The sequence below is a fragment of the Ovis aries genome, chromosome 9 (assembly GCF_016772045.2).
Source record: "Ovis aries strain OAR_USU_Benz2616 breed Rambouillet chromosome 9, ARS-UI_Ramb_v3.0, whole genome shotgun sequence".
Taxonomy (NCBI): Eukaryota; Metazoa; Chordata; class Mammalia; order Artiodactyla; family Bovidae; genus Ovis; species Ovis aries.
In genome coordinates this window covers 93,679,257-93,701,720 of record NC_056062.1, presented here as the reverse complement: position 1 = coordinate 93,701,720, position 22,464 = coordinate 93,679,257, and the positions used below count along the sequence as shown (strand labels likewise).

At 40.2% G+C, this 22,464-nt stretch overlaps 1 protein-coding gene and 1 long non-coding RNA gene across 15 annotated transcripts in view; one reads left to right on the top strand and one right to left on the bottom strand.

The window, feature by feature from the left end:
• Positions 1 to 17,706, bottom strand: part of SNX16 (sorting nexin 16) — a 33,125-nt gene extending 15,419 nt beyond the window's left edge. The window contains exons 1-5 of one of the 14 annotated variants that reach the window (XM_012184194.4): positions 17,640 to 17,706; positions 15,322 to 15,570; positions 15,095 to 15,234; positions 9,224 to 9,310; positions 1,546 to 1,694 (exon numbers count right to left, since the gene is read on the bottom strand). In XM_012184194.4, coding sequence (XP_012039584.1) covers positions 1,546 to 1,694; positions 9,224 to 9,310; positions 15,095 to 15,234; positions 15,322 to 15,469 — 524 coding nt within the window. In that variant the 5' untranslated portion in view covers positions 15,470 to 15,570; positions 17,640 to 17,706. Of the gene's footprint in view, positions 1 to 1,545; positions 1,695 to 9,223; positions 9,311 to 15,094 lie in introns of all 14 variants that reach the window. The other 13 variants (XM_060393539.1, XM_060393535.1, XM_015097947.4 and 10 more) reach the window with 13 other exon arrangements.
• A 34-nt stretch (positions 17,707 to 17,740) lies between these two features.
• On the top strand, positions 17,741 to 20,686 carry LOC132657203 (uncharacterized). The gene is made up of 2 exons (XR_009595021.1): positions 17,741 to 17,826; positions 19,718 to 20,686. It is a non-coding gene; the product is annotated as an uncharacterized LOC132657203 (long non-coding RNA).
• The last annotated feature ends 1,778 nt before the right edge of the window (positions 20,687 to 22,464 follow it).

Genomic DNA, 22,464 nt, shown 5'->3' with positions numbered 1-22,464 from the left:
TGAAATGCCTTTCTAGGAACAGCTTATTAAAAAAGGAACAGGTGACTCGAAAAAAGTACAAGACCAATTATGTCTGATGTAGAGAATGGGAGCAGGGAGGAACAATGAAACATAAGGTGGGAAAGACAGACATGTAGTCAGGGCCCAGAAAGGAGGACTTAAACTGCATTACAAAAGGTCACTGTGGCTCCAATGGGCTTCAGAAATAGGAGTGGCTGAGGAAGACAGTGGTGGAAAGGAGTAATTTAAGCGAGAGGCAACCTCTTAGGCTAGAGTGGCAGTGGCAGGATGGAGAAAAGCTGGCAGGTTTGAGTAGTATTTAAAGTATAAAGGCAGGGATGTGTCCAGATGACTGGGTTTTGGGTAGACAATGGGCTGAATCTTGGGGGAAAGGGAGAGAATGCGCTGTGACATCTGTTCTAGGTCTGAGGTCACACTGAGACCTCTGAGGGAGACAGCAGGGAGGCAACCTCAGCAGTGGGTCTGGGAACGGGAGGAGGGGTCTGGCCTGCGGCTGCCTTATTAGAGGAGAGGGAGGAGGGCGGCAGAGGCCTCATGCAGTCACTGAGCTTAGTGCACATTAGGAAGCAAGGTGTGTCCGTACAGCGCGTGTGCCGTGCAACGTGAGGCGATGTGAATAAGAGAGACGCTAGGGAAAGGGTGAAGACTGCTGGAGACTGTGACAGAAGTGCGCCCACACGACATGCTGCTGCAGCACTGTGAACGTTCTCTGCTGCTGTCTGGTCACGAAGGCGTGTCTGAGCCTTTCGCGACCCCGTGGACTGCAGCCCGTCAGGCTCCCCCGTCCATGGGATTCTCCAGGCAAGAACACTGGAGTGGGTTGCCATTTCCTCCTCTAGGGGATCTTCCTGACCCAGTGATCCAACCCCTGTCTCATATACTGGCAGGTGGATTCTTTACCACCGAGGCACCTGGGAAGCTATAAATGCTCTCTAATTTTTTTCAAAACGGTTCTAATTTATCTGATAATGTAAGTTCCAAGATTAGATACCCAGATGCAATCAGATCATTTAGCAATTTTCTTGTAAATATATTCAGATACAAAAAATAAAGAAAGGAAATAGATCCTTTCTTTCTCTTTCTAATAGTTTCTGGTATTTCTACTTCATTCTCTGTATAAATTAACCTGATTTCACGATTTCTGTATTACTTTGGAGAATTAAAAATACTGTCAAAATTATATGGTGTCATATTTACCAAAAATCTACCAATATGTTAGCTACTGTTTTAAGTTATTACTAAAATACTGAAATCAAGTTTACAGCTTGGTGGATGGTTTGACTATATGGCACACAAAGTCTAACTTTGCTACACTTTTTGGAAGTGTTAATAAAAATCAAACACCAAATAAGTCCTTACTGAAAAAAGGCCAAGAAAATCACCGTTACTGCTTTTAGACAGGATAAGTAATTATACTCCTACCTTATAGTTTTTGTGCTTGAATAAATATGGCCCTAGATTTATTCTCTAGCTTAACTCAGTTACTGGAATGCATTTATAACTCTTATTCAATTTGTTACATACCAGTTAGCAATGTCCTTGTGAGCTACTAAATTCTGAAGAAACGCTTGTAATCCTAATTGCCTATCTTCTAAAAAGTCCGCATTGTAATTATCTCTAAACCAGCGTTTTGGTGGAAGGGCTAATCGAAAGCCTGGAAACATCTCTTTTAACTGAAAAAGAAGAAAAAAGAAAATACAATGTTCAACTAAATCACTTGAATTCTACAAAATCTAACCTGTTGACTCTATGAAACTATTCACAAAACAGGCTTACAATAAAAGATTTAAATTCAGATATGCTTTTTACACCTTGACTGTTTTGATTTCTACCAGTGGCGTATGCACAGGAGTTACAGTTGCTCCTTGTCGCTGCCAACACTTGGTATTGTCCATCTTTTTAATGTTAGCCATCTTACTAGGTGTGTAGCAGTTTTTCATTGCAGCTTTAATTTGCATATCTCTGTTGACAAATGGTGTTAAGTATCTTCTCATGTGCTTGGATTTATTCAGATCTTCTGAACCCTCTGCTTTTCAAAAAACTGGGTACTTGTCTTTGGATTAAGTTGTCAGAGTTCTTTATATAGCCTAGATACAAGGCCTTTGTCAGGTATATGTACGATGAACATATTCTCCCAAACTATGTTTTGACTTTTCATGTTATTCTTAACAGAGCACATTTAAAAATCTTTACTGTTTCCTAACTCATCCTTTTTTTTTTTTTTCCTTTTCTGGTTTATGCTGTTTTAGATACTATCTAAGAAACCTTTGCTCACTCTAGGGCTGTAAAAATTTTCTTCCATGTTTTTTCCTAGATGTTCATAGTTTTAACATTTACATTTTGGCTTATAATCCATTTTGCATATTTGGCTTACATTTTACTTTCTTAGGGAAGGCTTTTCCACATTCTTAGCTGGGTGAGATTTCCCTTTATATACTCTGATTAACTGAATATATTAATATAACTGGATAACAAGGTACCTCAAAATTCAGTGGTGTAAAATAATCATTTATTAGGCCATGGACTCTGTGGGCTGGCAATTCCTACAGGGCAGGGTGAGGATGGATTATTTGTTTCATAATGAATTAGAACTTCAGCTGGACACCTGAGGTTGAGAAGCATCTGAAGTTCACTCCCACGTATTTATACGGGAATAGGCGTTTGCTGGCTGAGACCTTAGCTGGGGCTGTCAATCACAAGCCTGACATGGACTCTCCATGTTTTGTGGACTTTCTCACGGCATCAAGACTGGGTTTCAAAGAGGGAGCATCCCAAGAGAGAAAGCCAGGATGAAGCTGTTTACTTCTTATGATCTAGGCTCATTCACACAGCATCAGTTCCACTGTCCTCTATTAGTTAGATCAGTCATAAGCTCACCCATGTTCGAGGTGGAGAGGAAACAAGATTCTACCCCTTGATGGTAAGTGGCAAGATTCCGGGAGAGCATATGGGACTGAGAATGCTGCTGCAGACATTTTTGGAACACACAATCTGCCACACATTGTCAAATCCTTCACTTATTTTTTGAATGATATTTATCATGAGGCAAATTAAGTAATGTTTAATTTTGGACTCTCTTATCAGACCAGTCATTCCAAATGTTGGCTGCATATTGGAATCACCCACGAACTTTTGAGTAGGAACTCACAGAGATTCTGAGAAGGCTCCACTGTTGAACAGCTCCCTTTTGTCTGAAGATGATTAATCATGATTTATATTAATGACTGTGTCCTACCTCTGACATATTTGGATTTTCACTGCTTGGGATATGGCCTGGGCATCGTAATTTTAAAAAGCTTTCCAGGGAAGTGCAAAGTACAGCTAAGATTGAGAACCATTTTACATACAGTTGCACCCCCAATGCCTAACATAATGCCTGCTACATTACAAGTAGTCAATAATCTATGTTCAATAAATGATGAATGAAATGGAACCATGTACATTCACATTTCTCTACTTAAATACAAGACAAAATATTACAATGTAAGGAAAAAAACTAGCAAAGGAGAAAAATTCACAGGGTAAAAAGCTAAATAAAAATATAAAACATTCTGTTAACATTTCTATACTGAAAATTCTGATTTGATTTCAAGATGTAAATATTTTTGGCCTTGGAGTATGAGTGTTTACTGTGTAATACTGTGTAAAAGTAATAAAAGCCATAGGGATGAAATAAAAATAGTCATTAAAAAAATTAATTTTAAGCTTTAAAATTTAAACGTAACATATGTCCACATGTATGGTTAGATTTTTTTTCCCCTTAAAAAATAATCTTCAGAAAAGAGTGAGTTGTTCCATAATTAGGCCTTCACAAAGTGTTCATAACTGCTTATTCAATAACTTTATTTTGAACAAAGGATAATTTGGGAACTATACATTAGCTTGAAATAACCAATAAATGGTAGCTTTTATATTTCATTAAACTTTACTAGATATCCTGTGAAATGACATCAAAATAGGCATTTGATATTTCTATAAAAAAGCCTTTAGAAAATGACACACATGCTGTGGCATTAAGATGGAGAACTGAGCACACTCATCTGATTCTGTCTGTCTGAGTTCTGCTAAAATTATGGTGAAGAGGAAAGAAACTTAACACAACATATTGGAAACTAAAAAGCACTGAGGAGAGCAGCAATTGACTCAAGACAGCCAAGAAACCTGAGGTGTAGAAAAACTATTCCAAGTTTTTAGTTACCTCAGACTGTTCACAAACTGGCAGCACAAGGTAGGAGATTGGAAAACACCTCCAAGGACAGGTGGAGAGTCTGATCAACTCAACAGGAATGACTTTAAGATCCTGAAATCAGAAGTTCTCCAGCAAAAGCCGACCTTTCTCATTATACAGTGAATCTTGAAGTCAACACAAGACTCTCCCACGAAGTAAGAGATTCCAATCAGCTATTAGTACCCAACTTTCAATCATGAGCAGACAACCAAGAATTACTACACACTAATGCTTAACATGGAAGACAAAGACATATCACAAGGAGAGAAACAAAGACAACACAAAGAGGAAAAAGTATGAATAAAAATACAATCACTAATACAGTCAATGGATTAAGATACTACATTAAGAAATAAGAATAAGATGCCCAAAAGAGAGGACATTCAGAGGAAAGATGGTCTTAGAGAGAGAAAAGGAAAACTGCCTTCAAAATAGCAGCAGCAACAACAACAACAACAAAAAATAGCAAATGGGGAGGAAAAGATCCAGAATCATAGAGAATCAGCCCAAAGGTCTGTTTTACAAGAGAGGTGACAGAACACAGGAGGGAGGAATTCATTAAAACAGCTTCAAAAACACTTCTCTGAACTGAAAGACATGGACCACCCACAGAGTGTCTAAGTTAATACAAGAGAAGAACCTACAAAAAGTCCTCCTGTGTCCCCTTCCTCTTGAACCTCCCTCCCACCTCCCTCCCCACCCCACCCTACAGGTTGTTAGAGAGCCTTGGTTTGAGTACCCTGAGTCATACAGCAAATTCCCATTGGCTACTCATGTTGATGTTTGGCAGAAACCAACACAATTCTGTAAAGCAATCTTACTTCAATTAAAAAATAAATTTAGAAGGTGGAAAAAAAAGGTCACTGTGAAATTTTAGATTAATTATACAGGGAAGATTCAAAAGACTTCTAAAGAAGAAAAAAACAGGTGACATGCAAGTGATAAGGAGCGAGAACAGCTTTGGACTTCTCAAGGGCAATACACAACACTAAGAACAAGATAAAATAGGGTAACGTCTTCAAAATTCTGGAAGAACATTTTCCAACTTAGAATTCTATACCCAGCCCACATTTCAACCAAGTGTGAAAACAGAGTGAGCATCAACTACGTATGAAAACGGAGTGAGCATTTTGGACGTGCAGGGTCTAAAGGACACCACTTCCCATGTGGTCTTCCTCAAGAAGCCACTGAAGGGTTAGTTCTGCCAAGAGGAGACCGTGATCCAAGAAAGAAGACACAACACAGAGGAAACAAAACCCGACAACGGAAAAAGGGAAAAAACCCCAGAAAGAGCGAAAGGCAGCTTTATGACCGCCTGATGTCAGTCAGCCTGGGGCAGTGCAGACAGTGTGACCCAAGAGACAGACATGTTGAAGATTACCATGGATTTCTTTTTAATGGAAGGACTGAATGCTTGGTTGAGCTTAGCCCAGATTTTCATATGAGCTCTGCTTGTCTTAACAGTGGGCTGAAAATGGTTCTGCTTCCTCTCTATGCTCTGCTGGGTGGAACCAATCGAGAATAATCATTTTACCTCAGAGAATTACTCAGTTTTAAACTACTTCTGCAAACTGGAAGTAGAAAATAGTGAGCTTTCTAGCAAAAAATAAAGAAAACCCCACTCTCATGCCACATTGCTGCAAACTATTCATCACCAGCCTGCTCCACTCCTCTGCCAGATGCTGCAACTCTAGGGAGCTGTGTTCCAGACCTTGCTCATGACTTTGCCCTCTGACTTTCTCAGAAGAGGCTCTTAGAAACTCCTAGAGAAGCTGAAGCCAGATTATAACCCAGGAAGTTAAAAACAGAGGAAGGAAAAATTTCTCTTTCTAAACAGTGTTATTTTAACTAAAATGATTTTCACATTGTCAATGATTTTTTTCCTCATTACTATAGAAAAATGGAAAATGTAAACTCCTCAAAGGTAGAATCAGATCTATATAGTTTCCATATGATACCAAATTCCTAGCACAGTGATGAACTCAAAAATTTCATGATTGGTTTTACAAAATGAAAGATGCTAAGATTTTACTTTAACAATTATAAAAATAATAACTACCATTTAAACTGTGTGGCTGCTGCTGTCTGACACACATTTTTGACTCTTGCCAGTAAAATCAGGTGATGAGTGGAGCTCTTTCTGGTACCTAGAAGACTGACATATACACTTATTAATTTTAAGTGCCCAACTTAAGAGTATCAAGGAGATATTTACAAGACTTAAATTAAGCTTCCATTAACATATTTTTTCAAAAGCTTAAGAGCAATCTAAATCCCAGCTTGCCTAAGGCAAGAAACATTTTGGCAATAAAGATGAATCCAGAGAGATAAAAGGAAGCAAACACTAAATAACAGTTGAGTCCTGAGAACAAAAGTCATAAAGGATGAAATAGCTCTGAACTGAAACTGTTAGAAATGAGTCTGTATGAACAAAAATCATAACAATTTCATAAGAAAGCTAAGAATTCCACTTAAGTATGTTAACATAATGAATCACTTTGGTCTTCTCGTGTGTTTTAATCATTTAAAAAGATGAACAGAAGTAAACAATTACAGGTTTTTAAATCAACCATGTAAAATAAGAACTCAGGAACAGAAAATAAAATTTATGCATGATATAAATCTTAGGAATAAATATTAAATATTTTGACATGTTGCAATAAGTCATCTTAACAATACCTTAATTAAGGTAAAACAGTTTAGCATTTTATATTTTACCTTTTCATTGAAACTGAGGTTTAAGAATGGTGGAAGCTTTTTTGGCATCCCGGCAGTTGCAAAGTCACAGAAATGGAATTTCCCATCACCAAACGTTTTAAGAACATACCAACTTGAGAAGTTCTGAGAGTCAAGAAAGCGATAGGGAAGATGGCAGGTGGGAAAGTAGGACCCATAAAGTTTCTTCTACTCAACATCTATCAAAATTAGGGAGTAATCCGTGGTCCAAGGTCATCTTATTTGGCCTCTCTGAAGCATCATAAACTGCTTGCTTCTTTTGGAAAAATGCTTTTTCTCTTGGTTTCTTAAATACCAATTACCCCTACCTGTCCTACTTGATTTTCCTCCAGCTCTGTGAACACTTCAGCTGCTGTTTCCCTACTGAAGTCTTACTGCAATTTACTCCATCAGTTCCCTAGTGTTAGAAATTTAGGTTGGTTCTAAAATTTTTAACTATTTAAAACAAAATGAAAAAAGAGAACAACAATACATAAAACATGATACCATGAGAAGTATCCTTAGGGCTACATACTGCCCATATCAATAATTTATTATATAGGATAAATCCCAGAAATGTAATTATCATGTAAAATTATGCATAGCTTTAGGATGTCCTCTAGGAAGACTTATATTTCTAACAATAGACATACCACTTAAAGGCTGTCAACCTGATAGGTGAAAATTAAAATAGTTTTTCTTCCTTTTCTTTAACTGTAATTGTATTTATTTATTGGTGGTGCGGGGTCTTCATGGCTGTGCAGACTTTCCTCTAATGGCAGAGCGAGGGCCGCTCTCCAGTGGCAGTATGCGAACCTCTTCCTGGGGCGGCCTCTCCTGTTGCGGAGCACAGGCTCCAGGGCACACTGCCTTCAGCAGCTGCAGCACGTGGCCTCAGCAGTGGTGGCTCCCGGGCTATGGAGCACAGGCTTGGCAGGTGTGGTGCTCAGGCTATGGAGCACAGGCTCAGCAGTGGTGGCTCCTGGGCTATGAAGCACAGGCTCGGCAGGTGTGGTGCCCAGGTTCAGTCGCTCTGTGGCGTATGGGAAACCCTCCAGACCAGGGCCTGAACCCATGTCTGCTGCAATGGCAGGCAGATTCTTTACCACTGAGCCACCAGGGAAGCCCAACAGGTGAAAAATAGTGTCTTAATTTTCTTTTCTTGGGGTACTTGTGATAGTAAATGGTTTCCAAATTTATTGGTCATTTATATTTCTTCTGTGGATTACACTGTTCATATCACTTGCTGAATTTTCTATTTTGGGGTGTTTCTTGTTACTTATTTTTAAGGGTACTTAATGTACTACTGTTTATTATTATCTTCTTTGTGTGAATTCTAGATGGCCTCATGACCTTTGCCCCTGGTGTAGCCTCTGTGTTTCCTTGTTACACAGTAAAAAAGATTTTGTACATGCAATTAGGGTTACTATTGAGTTGACCTTAAGACAGGAAAACTATTTACATGAGCCTAATCTTATTAGTCAAGCTCTATAAAGGTAAAGCTTCTTCCTGGCTGGTGACAAAAGAGAAAGCCAGAGATATTCTAGCACAAGAAAAACTTGACCAACTCTTGCTGACTTTAAAGATGGAAGGGTCATGTGCAAGAGCTGAAGAATAGTATCTATGGGCCAAGAACAACCTTTGGCTGACAACCAGCAAGGAAACAGGGACCTTGTCTCACAATCACAAGAAACCAAACTCTGCCAACAACAATGATACTGAAAGCCGATTCTTTCCCAGAGCCTCCAGATAAAAGGCCAGTCAAGTCAATATTTTGATTTTGACCTTGTTTGACCCTAAGCAGCAAACCCAGCTGAGCACTCCAAATCTCTAAATAACGAAGAGGTGTGTTTTAAGCCACAAAGTTTGTGATAATTTGTAATACAGCAAAGGAAACTAATCATAATATGCTAAATTTTTTTTTTCATTCTTCTACTATAGTCGTATGATTTTGGGGGTCTCACATACATCTTTTCAAAGTTATAAGATTATGTAATTAATCATATTTCTGTTGCCAATTTTAAGGTTTTTACATTTTTAATATTAAAAATAATTTTTTGTTTCCAACAAAAGGAAGTTATATGTAGAGATGGGAGTTCAGACTCTTAAAATTAAATGAAACAGTTGTTAGGAAACAGCAAAGATTCAACTTCACTTAAATAATCAACAAAGGAAAAAAAACAAGTAACAACAGTAGAACTCTAGGAACATAATAATTCCAAACTGAAAAGTCAGTTTTAGATTTATTAAAGTACTTACTTTATCATTAAGCCTAGAGAAGTCAGTGTATCTTCTAAAAACTACCCAGCTTTCTTCTGGGGTCTTCTTTACTAATATTTTATATACCTATGGAGAGAGTGAGAGACAGAGAGTTAATTTGAAGCAAAATGCTTTTCTGATAATAGTGATAAACTGATAATTAGTGATAAACACTAATAATAAATAAACTCATCAGCCTCTAAAATATATTTTATGCTGCTGCTGGGGCTACTGCTAAGTTGCTTCGGTCATGTCCAACTCTGTGCGACTTCATAAACAGCAGCCCACCAAGCTCCCCTGTCCCCTGTCCCTGTCTTGCCTGGGATTCTCCAGGTAAGAGTACTTGAGTGGGTTGCCACTGCCTTCTCCGATATTTTATGCTAATATATTCTAAAATTAATATGAAAAAATAGCCACTGTTGTCTTACACAGCCAATTTAATTTTTAAACCCAATAACTGCCAAGCAAAGTTTTCTAATAAATTAGATGTTTTAATCTTCAAGGATGAAATACAAGGTAGAAAATATCCGTATTAGATGAAAGTTTACATTTCTATAATTAAGTACAATTTTCTAGGCTACTGAATAGAAAAATTTGGTTGAAGCATGTCGATATTTTAAAAGGTACTTAAGAAGATTCTATATTTCCTAAGGATAATTTTAGAATTTATTGCGAAGAAATACTGTTTACAACAGAATCTCAGAGAAACATCTGGTAGTTTCTGGTACAGTGTTTTGCGCTAAGCTAAATACATGACACACAGAATATACTCGGTCACTATCTACTGAATGAGTGAAACTCTCTTAAAAAGAGCAACTTTTTTCCTTCAAGTTAAGGTGTGGAATAACTTTCAACTGTAGTTCTAGAGCTGCACTCTAGCTGCAAACAGCTATAGAATACTTGAAATGTGACTTTGACACATGCTGTGAGTGTAATATAGACCAGATTTCAAAGACTTAGTATGAAAAAAGATGTAAAAATACTTCATTAAAAAGATTATATATTGGTTACATGTTGAAATGATCATATTTTAAATATATTAAACAAAATACATTACTAAATAATCAGTTTCTTAAAGTAACACTAAAAATTAGGAATTTTTTAAATTATAAGTATGACTCATAACTCTAGTGGATGATCAAGAGACAATTTATTAGTTAGGGATTGTTGATCATCCTTACCATTTGATTCTTCTCCCTTACAGACTTCTTTTTCAGCTTTGAAGGGAGAGAATCAGCAAAGGTTAGATTGGATTCTTTAGTTTTCAAGTAAAAAGTAAATAATTTATCTTTGCAACATATAAAGGTGAGGATGAAGATTATTTGGATACCCTGTAAAGTCTCCAGAAAGTCCTGATGTAAAATAGTCATGCAGGGGATAAAAAGTAAATATTCTTTTTAGAAAATGAGCCCTTTTCTAACTGCTACCCTTCACAGTGGTCTCTAAACACTCCTTTTTTCTCTGGGAAAAATACAGGATAAATTTTTGGTTTATTATTTCTAGAAAGCTCTCCTATCTACTTAAGTAGTACTTTCAATGAAAACTATGTACAGTACTGATTATTGCTTCCTCTAAATTCTAATAGCAGTTACTATCTCTACTCTTTATTTGAAACTTAGTGTATACTACACTTTGTACTCTTGTTTTATGTATGCAGTCTATGCTTTAAGTAAGCAAATGTAGACACATACACTGATCATAAAATACATACAGAAAAGCACAAAAACTTCAGTACACCACTTAATGGATTTTCGCAGAGTAAACACACCATGTACCGAGTAGCAAGAGGAAGAAACAAAACATTACCAAAGAAGTCCACCCCATGACTCTTTCCGGAACCTGCTCACCACCCCTCCCATTTACTTTTTGTTTTTAATCACTTTTCAAAGACATGACACTCTCTCTATGTTTAAGACCTCACCAGTTTTCCCTAAACTTTCTTCAGTTAAGAGATCAACTCAAAGAAATATACCAAGGTGAAATTATTTGACAAACCTGACTCTCAAGCTTGTAACTCTAGCTTAGACCTCTCCCCTAAACTGAACACTGAATATATATGTGTGTGTGTATATATATATAGAGAGATAAAATACATATGCATGTGTACACCCTCATATATACATACACATAACTGACATCTCCACTTGATGTCTAGCAAATGTTTCAAACCTAGCACGTGCAAAAACAAATTCTGGTCTTTTCCTCAAAATCTGCCATTTCATTCAATGGCAACTCTACTTTTTACATTGTTTAGGTGAGAAGTGTTGGGATCATCTTTGCTTTCTCCATCTCCCCCATCCAAAGGCTCTCTCTTCAAGACATCTTCAGAATTTGGGAATTTCTCAGGCCCCCTTCCCCTACCTGGTGCACACCACCACATCTCCCATGGATTACTGCAAGAACCTAACCGTCTCCTGCCTTCCTTTTTCTCCCACAAAATCTAGTCTCAATTCAGCAGCCAGAATGAGCCTTTAAAAAGCTTAAGTCAGATCATCTAATTTTCCCTTTTAAAATCTTTTTGAGATTCCCAGCTCACAATGGGGGAAACTCTAACGGCTTTATAAAGGCTTCTGTGCTCTATCTGAACTGAGGGTCACACTCCCTTGCTTTTACCTCAGTTCCTACATTTCTCCCCATTGATTATTCTGCTGTCAGCCACTAGGGTCTCGGCAGTTACACCACCTGTCTGGGAAGCCCCCTCCCTCACCACTCAATGTCCTGGGTATGGTCATGGCTCATTTTCTCTTCAGTTCAGTGGCTCAGTCATGTCCGACTCTTTGTGACCCCATGGACTGCAGCATACCAGGCCTCTCTGTCTGTCCCTGTCACTTTCTCTCAGTGCTACATCTTTCCTGTGAGGCCATGACTAGCATTGCCACTTAAATTGCAACTCTGGTTTCAAGAAACTATTTCTTTCCTCCTTTTGATTCTTCTCTATAGCACTTATCACCATGTGACAAACTAACATTAAGAATAAAATTGCTTATCTATATTTCATACGTTCAGTTGAGCTCTTGTACCACTATTACCTGGAAGAGGGCTTGGCACATAAGAGGTACTCCAAAAACACTAAATTATAAATAAGTGAATATGATTGATTCTATATGTGCCGTTTATTTCTTCCTCTGTATTGTCTTGAAAGACTTTATATATAAACTTTTCACACACATTACTTCAGTGAATGCTTATTCTTGCATAGAGAAGGTAGGTCACCGTACAGAAATGAGCCACCAATTTATTATAATTTCCAAAAATCACTCACAAAAAAGTCAGATCCATGCAGATTTGCCACCCATATCATGTCTTACAATATTTTAACTCTAAAAACTGCCTCTTTATAATTTCAATATTCTTTTTCCTAGAAGATCCTTCCATACTGTTATTAACTATATAACACGAAATGTTGAAGTAAATATGAAATCATTACTTCCAGAAAATCCCAAAGAAAGAACAGTTTCAAAGAACAAGCTTATAAGTGGATTTAACAAGGTCATTGGATATATAAATATGTAATATATAACGAGGACAAAATAGATTAAACTAGCAATGAACAAACAGAAAACATGAAAAGATGTAGAGAATATCAAACAATATCCATACTTAGTAATAAATCTTAGCAAAAGAGGTTAAGACTTCTGCCATGAAAACTATTACTTAAAATATTATTAAATATTATTTAATAACTTATTAAAACATTATTTAAAATTAATTAAAATATTATTTAAATAAGTTAAAGACTTAAGGACATGGTTTAGGTTTGTAGATTCAAAGACTCGGTACTATAAATATGTCAGTTCTCCCTAGATAGATTTAATACAATCTCAATGCAAAGGGCCAAGACAACCCTGAAGAGGAACACCAAAGCTATAGTACTTAGCTACCAGATGTCAATACTACCATCAGGCCTTAGTAATTAAAGGCAGGGTGAAACCAGTAAAGAAGGCAGAAACGGAGCACAGAGTCAGCCCCACACATTCATGGTCACCTGAGTGTGACACATGCGACAGAGCAAATGCAAAGGAGATAGAGCTGCTTTTTCAATAAAATCCTGATTTCAGGGAGAAAAAAATGTGTCTTGACTCTTACTTCATACCATGGACAAAAATCAATTCCAGACCGTTTATAGCTCTACCTATGAAAAGTCCAACAATAAAGCTCTTAGAAGAAAACATAGGACAACATACTTGTAATCTGGGAGGAGGCAGATTTTAAAAAGGGCTAACTATATGCAGGTCAGGAAGCAACAGTTAGAACTGGATATGGAACAACAGACTGGTTCCAAATAGGAAAAGGAATACATCAAGGCTGTATATTGTCACCTTGCTGATTTAACTTATATGCAGAGTACATCATGAGAAACACTGTGCTGGAAGCCCCACAAGCTGGAATCAAGATTGCCGGGAGAAATCTCAACAACCTCAGATATGCAGATGACACCACCCTTATGGCAGAAAGTGAAGAGGAACTAAAAAGCTTCTTGATGAAAGTGAAAGAGGAGAGTGAAAAACTTGGCCTAAAGCTCAACATTCAGAAAACGAAGATTATGGCATCTGATCCCATCACTTCATGGGAAATAGATGGGGAAACAGTGGAAACAGTGTCAGACTTTATTCTTCTGGGCTCCAGAATCACTGCAGATGGTGACTGCAGCCATGAAATTAAAAGACACTTGCTCCTTGGAAGAAAAGTTATGACCAACCTAGATAGAATATTGAAAAGCAGAGAGATTACTTTGCCAACTACTGTCTGTCTAATCGAGGCTATGGTTTTTCCTGTGGTCATGTATGGATGTGAGAGTTGGACCGTGAAGAAAGCTGAGTACCGAAGAATTGATGCTGCAAGGAGATCCAACCAGTCCATTCTGAAGGAGATCAACCCTGGGATTTCTTTGGAAGGAATGATGCTGAAGCTGAAACTCCAATACTTTGGCCACCTCATGCGAAGAGTTGACTCATTGGAAAAGACTCTGATGCTGGGAGGGATTAGGGGCAGGAGGAGAAGGGGACGACAGAGGATGAGATGGCTGGATGGCATCACTAACTCAAAGGACGTGGGTCTGAGTGAACTCCAGGAGTTGGTGATGGAGGGAAGCTTGGCGTGCTGCAGCCCATGGGGTTGTAGAGTTGGACATGACTGTGTGACTGAACTGAACTGGGAAGGTGTGGAATAACTAGAATTCTCATACACTGCTTAAAGAAATATAACTTAGTATGGCCGCTCTGGTACATTGTTCATCAGTATCTTCTAAAGCTGGGCAGATGATCTAGAAACTTTATTCTTAGAACTTTATATCAAACAGAAGTAAGTATATGTGTTTACTGAGGGACAAGTACTAACAGGTTTGCAGCAGTATCTATAAAAGTCCCAAACTGGAAATGATTAAAAGGCCATTCAGCAGTAGAATGGATAAGCTGTAGTATATTCACATAAAGGAGTAACATCAGTAATGAAAGTGAACTGCCTACAATTACATGCAAGATCAAGGATGAATCTTTCAAACATATGCTGAAGAGACCATACCCAAGAGTAAACACTCCATAATTCCACTAACATGAAGTACAGAAACAGGCAAAATTAACCTAGGCCATCAGTAGAGTGGGTATTGACTGACAGAGCATGAGGGGAGGCTTTAAGGATGTTGTAATGGTCTATTCTTGATTTGTGTGCTGGTTTCACCGCTCTGTCTGGTTTGCAAAAATTCATTCAAGTAAAGCAAAAGTACACCAACAGCATGACAACTTAAGGGGTATAAACCAATTGACTCTTACGTTCAATAAATTACAAGTATAGGCTAACATCATTCAACACAAGTTTCGAGCACAGGTTAATAAATCTTTCATCTAATGACGGATAGCAGAAGTCAATACTCACAGTAAATTTAGCTCTTTCTTCCATCACCTCATAACCCAGGATAATAGGTGTAGAAGGTCTATCTTCCAAAGTTACTGTTTCAGGACTTTGTTCTTCATTTTCTCTTGGTCTAGCAGAATATTCAATGGAAGAATCTGCACCTGTAAATTTAGTCCTAATGAGGGGACTGCTACAGACAGATGAAGTGCTTTCCATTTGGTCAGATACACTGGTCTGTTTAAAATTACCCATATTTGAGTCTTCTAACTGGCCTTTGGAAGAATTTGAGCTTGTTGAGATACTCCCAAAAGAAGAACTTCTTTGGTTTCTGGTGGTTGCAAAACTGGAAGCAGAGTTCCCTAGGGGCATAGGAACTGGAACGTAAGGAGTTGCCATCTTCTTTTGGCTTTTGTAACAAACTTGCACACTTCTGAGTCCGAACAATTAGAGAACAAGTAGTAAGCAATGCATTATTTTCTTCTTAAGGAATTCACTCTCTAAAAATGAGAGGAACACATGAAAGATTAGTCTTTGATCAGGAGCATTATCCAAAAGAAAACAAAATACTCATATCCATTTCTTTTAATATTGTGACACTATTATTTTGTTTAGAAAGAAAACACACCCCAAACTTCTTTCTTTAATCCAAAAATATCACCTCTAAGAACTCCTGTTTGCAAGATGAGGAGAGCAGAAGTATTCTACACCCTTTATCTCGATCCTAATATTATATGTTATCCTTTTTCCCTCACTTTCTTTCTTTGTGATGGATTGCTTTAAGGGTCACTGTAACCTGACATCATGGACATAGAGGAGTTGAAAAGCGGAAAAGTGATAAAGATGGTCCTGAAACTTTATTTTCTTTATTACAATCCTGACACTACTAAATATTGTACAGGCAGCGGAGGGATAAGGGAAGGAAAGAAAGGGAGAGAAATTATTTATATTTCCTTCCGATTTAACTAGGGAAACTAAAAAATTACCCAGAGCAATGACAGTCAACCAGAAGCTTTGACAGCTTGTAAGGTAAATAATAGACAGTTCTTAAAGTAACAGTTTATTAAAACCAGGATCAAACGGATTTGGGGGTGGGGGGGAACTTGGTCAAATTAATCAAATAAACCGCAATGAACGTTAAACGTATCGAAGAAGATTAAATGATTAAAAGTTTAAACGTTCTTCTTGTTTCCAGACCATCCCTAATTCTGCTACACCATAAACTGCAAGTACTGAACAAATGTTCAAAACCCATACTCCATAAGCTCTGGTGTCAAAAGGAGTTTATCTTGTCTCATAATTTCACAATGATACAGGAAAAAAGGTTTCCCACTAGGCTGTTAATAAACTACGAAATGGCAGGAAAGTACAGATCGGGGAAATGGCACACAAGAACCGGTCTACCTATTCAACTACGTCCACGCAACTCTACTGGTGAGAAAGGTAAAGAGACAAGCCGCCCAGGGTCCGAGAGACGCGGAGACAACATTTCTAACCCAGCACGTGGCTCTGGGCACCCTTCCCCATCATCGGGAACTCCGGAAGCCCGAGCTGCTGATTCACCGCTCCTCGGTTCCACCCGACGGCTTCCCCCCAAAGAAGTAAATAAAAGCCTCAACTCAGCCTCCTGACGGCCGGCGGGGTCGCCCCGCCCTTGGCCACTCGACCACCTGAGGCCTCAGGGCCGGGGGAGCACCGGACCCGAACAGCCTCTGAGCTCGCGAGGCCCTCAGCGCTGCCCGGCGGGAAGACAGCAAGCGGGGCTCGCGCCGCGGCCTCGACCTGCTCTGAGAAGAACCTCTCGGTCCTCTGGAGGACCACGGGCAGGTGAGGTGGCCCGAGCCCGAGCAGCTCGGCGAGTGAGACAGGTCGCGGCGTGCGGGCAGCGCAGAGCCGGGACTACCCAGGACGGTCCGCGCAGGCCAGGGCTCCTCGGCTCGGGGGGCGGCGAGCCCCCGCTCCCGGGGGCCCCAAGACGCCCCCGCCTCCGCCCCGGCGCGCGGCAGAGCCGGTGGCCGCCCGGGCTCTGTCGCACTCCCGGCCCTCCGTGGGAGTTCCCCCCGCCCGCCACCGGGGCCCAAGTGTCAGCCGCCGCGCGCTCCCCACCTACCTCAGCGCGCCCCCCACCTCAGCGCACCGCCCACCTACCTCAGCGCGCCCCTCACCCACCTCAGCGCGCTCCTCACCTCAGCGCGCTCCGTACCTACCTCAGCGCGCCCCCACCTCAGCGCACCGCCCACCTACCTCAGCGCACCCCTCACCCACCTCAGCGCGCTCCTCACCTCAGCGCGCTCCGTACCTACCTCAGCGCGCCCCCCACCTCAGCGCACCCCCCACCTACCTCAGCGCGCTCCCCTCACCCACCTCAGCGCGCTCCTCACCTCAGCGCGCTCCGTACCTACCTCAGCGCGCCCCTCACCTACCTCAGCGCGCCCCTCACCTACCTCAGCGCGCTCCCCTCCCCAGCCCGCTCCCTACCTCCGCCCACTCGGGCGCGCTGCCCCGGGAGGGTTAACTCCGACCCTCACCGCAGCTTTCCGTCTCCACCCACCGCACCCGGAGAACTCACGTGACCCCTTCCCGAAAACAGCGGCTCCCGCCCGCCTCCGCGCGGGCCGCGGGCCCAGAGTCCCTGCCAGGAGGAGGGAGGGGCTGGGCGCCGCTCCCGGAAGTGACGTCACGTCGAGGGCGCCCGCCTCAGGAGCGTGAGTCGTGGTCTCAGGGGTCCTCGGCGCCTGAGTCGAACCTAGTTTGTGGTAAGAATTTTACCTTCTTTCCCATAGCTTTATTTTTTTCAGTTAACTTTTGAGACGTGGAGGCTACGGTCCCTAGTTTGAACGACAGGTGATGAGAAGACTACAATTCCCGGGAGCAACTGCGGCCAATGTGGGCCGGGGCTCGCTTTGCGTCTTGGGACTCGTAGTCATCCCCTGCGGGGCTGGTTCTACCCGGTTAGAGACTGGTTTCCAGAAGGAGCCGCGTCTCGGAGGACAGCTGATTCTAAAAGGGGGACGCAGGCTTCCAATGAGGAGGAGTAATTCCTCCAATGAGAAGGAGTAATTTCAGAGAACTGAAGTTGTTCAGTGTGGCGGTTTTTTTTTTTTCTTTAAATCTCGAGAGAAATTTTGATTCAAATAAATGTTAGGCCTGTTAGGGGCTTCCAGTGGGGAGACCTTGTTTTTTTTTTTTTAATCTCGAGAGAAATTTTGATTCAAATAAATATTAGGCCTGTTAGGGGCTTCCAGTGGGGAGACCTTGGTTCCATCCCTGGGTCCCTTGGAGGAGGCCATGACAACCCGCTCCAGTATTCTTGCCTGGAGAATCCCATGGACAGAGGAGCTTGGTGGGCTACAGTCCGTGGGGTCGCAAAGACTCGGCAGGACTGAAACAACTTAGCACACAGGCTTGTTAGACGTGCATGTCTAAAGACCTGAAGATGATCAGAAAAATGGTTCTTTGATAGGCAAATACTAAAATTCAGACCCGTCTGCAGGCCTGTTTATTATTAGAATTGAGCAATTTGATACAAAAATCATTCCATGAGTTCTAAGGCGTTGGAATAGTCCCAAGACTGGGAAAACATGATACTTGTAATTTCAAAGTGAACATAGGAAGATAATCTGGCTTGTGGCATATTGATGGTGTTTGATTGATAATATTGCTCTTTCAGTGTGAATGAGACATAAAAAGAGAATTCTAGTGACTTCTCTGGCAGTGGAGTAGTTAAGACTCTGTGCTTCCAGTGCAGAAGACAAAGTTTGCATCCCTGGTGGAGAAACTAAGATCCCACATGCTTCCTCCTACAGTGGAATAAATAAATAAAATTGAAAAATAAAAAAGAATTCTGTAGAGATGGTAGACTAAAACATGAGGTAGTTTTCAGGATAGACTAGGCAGCCTTGGCTGAGAGGTGGCAGATATATCCTTGAATTCTGTAAATTAATAAAGGTGTAGAAAAGAAAAAGGAGCTTTGGAACATTTCCCTCACTTGTCAGGACTGCAGCAAAAGATAAGTTTGAAAATGGAAAATCTTATAATCTAATATCCAGGAAGCAAAGGAATATTAAACTTTCAAGAAGCAAAGTATACACATACCTCAGTTAGGGATAGAAAAAAGATTTAGAAAAGATCATTGGAATTGTCCAAGAAGAACTTCCTTCACAAATTATTTAAAGGAGCATACAGGACCTGCATACTATATGTATTCTTTGTCTTCCAGAATATCTGGCATAGATGAATGTCTAGATTTTACTTTTAGAAAATGAAACGAACACTTCTTAAAAATATTTTAATGAGATTCCAATTAACAGTGTAAATTATACTAGTTTCAAGTATGCAACATAATGACTTAATATTTGTACTCATTGTGAAGTGATCCCTATAGTAAGTCTAGAGAATTCCAGAAAAATATCTACTTTTGCTTCATTGACTATGTTAAACTCTTTGACTGTGTGGATCACAACAAACTGTGGAAAATTCTTAAAGAGATGGGAGTACCAGACCACCTTGCTTGTCTTCTGAGAAACCTGTATGTGGGTCAAGGAGCAACAGTTAGGACTGGACATGGAATAACTGACTGGTTCCAGATTGGGAAAGGAGTATGTCAGGGTTGTGTATTGTCACCCTACTGATTTAACTTCTTTGCAGAGTACATCATGTGAAATTCTGGGCTGGATGAATCACAAGCTGGAATCAGTGTTGCCAGAAGAAATATCAACAGCCTCAGATATGCAGATAATAATACTCTAATGGCAGAAAGTGAAGAGGAGCTAAAGAGCTTCTTGATGAAAGTGAAAGAGGGGAGTGAAAAAGCTAGGTTAAAACTCAACGTGAAAAAAACTTAGATCATGGCATTCAATCCCATCAATTCATGGCAAATAGAAGGAGAAAAAGTGGAAGCAGTGACAGGTTTTTTTCTTAGGTTCCAAAACCACTGTGGACAGTGACTGCAGCCATGAAATTAAAAGATGCTTCGAACTTGAATGGAAAGCTATGGCAAACCTAGATAGCGTATTAAAAAGCAGAGACATCACTTTGCTGATAAAGGTCCATATCGTCAAAGCTATGATTTTTCCAGTAGTCATGTAGATGTTAGAGTTAGACCATAAAGAAGGCTGAGCACTGAAGAACTGATGTTTTTGAATTGTGCTGGGGAAGACTCTTGAGAGTCCCTTGGACTGCAGGAGATCAAACCAGTCAACTCTAAAGGAAATCAACCCTGAATATTCATTGGAAGGACTGATGCTGAAGCTTTTCTCTGGCCACCTGATGTGAAGAGCTGACGCATTGGAAAAGACCCTGATGCTGGGAAAGACTAAAGGCAAATGGAAAAGGGGTGACAGAGGAGTCCATGGTTAGACAGCATCACTGATTCAATGGATTTGAGTGAACTCTGGGAGATACTGGAGACAGAGGAGCCTGATGTACTACAGTCCATGGGGTCGCAAAGAGTTGGACCCGACTTAGTGACTGAAAAACAACAATAACAATATTCTTGGCTCCTTAGTTGTAAATGAATTGGCCGTATGCATATGGGTTTACTTCTGAGCTCCAGGACATCCTTAACAATCAAGAAAGAATATCTGTGATTGTCAAAATAAAAGTTATATTAACACAGATAGCATCTAATGGCTAGTCTCTGTGTATGGAATATTTTATTTGGGCTATGATGCCTTTATACAGTGCACACAATCAAATTGAATTGCATTCATTTTAATTTTTAAAGTAACAGAAGATCATTTTTCTCTTCTTTCATAATTTTAATTTTGTATAAAACATATACACATAGCAGGACATATGGAACCCGCTCAAGGTATGATTTTATACAATGATATGTAGATATTGGCACATAGAGGTAGAGGGTTTAAGGGGGAGGAAGAATGAAGGTAAGAAAAAACACAGCAGAATAAATTATGTGCAATAGGCAGACATCTCTTGAGGTAGCCTCTTAGATCTCAACATTTCCCCCTTCTGTAAAGTTTGTCCCTCTTCTACAAGGATGAGTCCTTGTGGTCATGTTCATAATATGTTACTCTTTTAACAAGTTTTTGTCATAGTTGATTGTGTCTGAACAGGACTTTTGACCCAGTTATGTCCAAATGATACTCTCTTCTACTGTCTTGTAGGAAGGTGAGTATACAGACTGGAAGTCACAGGAGTTAAAGTCAGATAAAGGAAATTTTGTGTGAAGGTCCATAAAGTCCCATGGCTGAGGTCACTGGAGTTGGTCTGGTTCTTCCCCATTATCCACTTTTTTTGGAGTTCATGAGTACCTTAATGTTCTTCCAGTAGATTTGCTTTTTACTTAAATCTAGCCAGAGCTGGTTATTTTGCTTATAACTGAGAGTACAACTAATATGGCCCATTGAAATGAGACAAACTGAATGCGCAAAGTGACAGTTGATAAAATACAAACAATCCCTTATCAATGATTTGAAATAACTGAAATAACATAAAATGACTCTTTTCCAATTATTGTTGTTGTTGTTTAGTCGCCCAGTTGTGTCCGACTCCTTGCGACTTCTTAGACTGCAGCACACCAGGCCTCCCTGTCCCTCACCATCTCCTGGAGTTTGCCCAAGTTCATGTTCATTGTAGTGATGCCGTCCAGCTATCGCATCCTCTGACACCCTCTTCTTCTGCCCTCAATCTTTCCCAGAATCAGGGACTTTTCCAGTGAGTCGTCTGTGTGCATCAGATGACCAAAATCCTGGAGCTTTAGCTTCAGCATCAGTCCTTCAGTGAATATTCAGGGTTGAGCTCCCTTAAGATTGACTGGCTTGATCTCCTTGCTGCTCAAGGGACTTTCAGGAGTCTTCTCCAGCATCACAGTTTGAAGGCATCAATTCTTTGGTTTTCTGCCTTCCTTATGGTCCAGCTCTCAACCATACATGACCACTGGGGCGACCACATCCTAGGCTATATGGGCCTTTGTTGGCAGAGTGATGTCTCTGCTTTTCTACACACAGTCTAGGTTTGTCATCACTTTCCTGCCAAGAAGCAATTGTCTTGTGGTTTCATGGCTGCAGTTATTACTTTGGTATAATTTCACGGATTCCTTGTTTTCCATAGGCAATGTTTCTATAATTTTAATAGTCAGGATCTGAACTCCACCTGCCCTCTGTTTTCTCCCTGTCATGAAATTTTAAAAGTTCAGAAAAAGAACTATAGGTAGTCTGTTCTTAGAGTGACAGGAGGTGACCAAAGTAGCAATGGAGCAACATGATAGCCAACTTTATTACAGTGAGTGTGTGACCTGTGGATGCCCTAAATCCAGGGTGGGAATTACATGGCATTTATAATGGCACAGAGAAGAGCCTTTCATACTACTAGCATGGATTTGTAATTTTCTACTCCTATTACATAAGAAAGACTTTGAAAGCATGTGTGGAAAT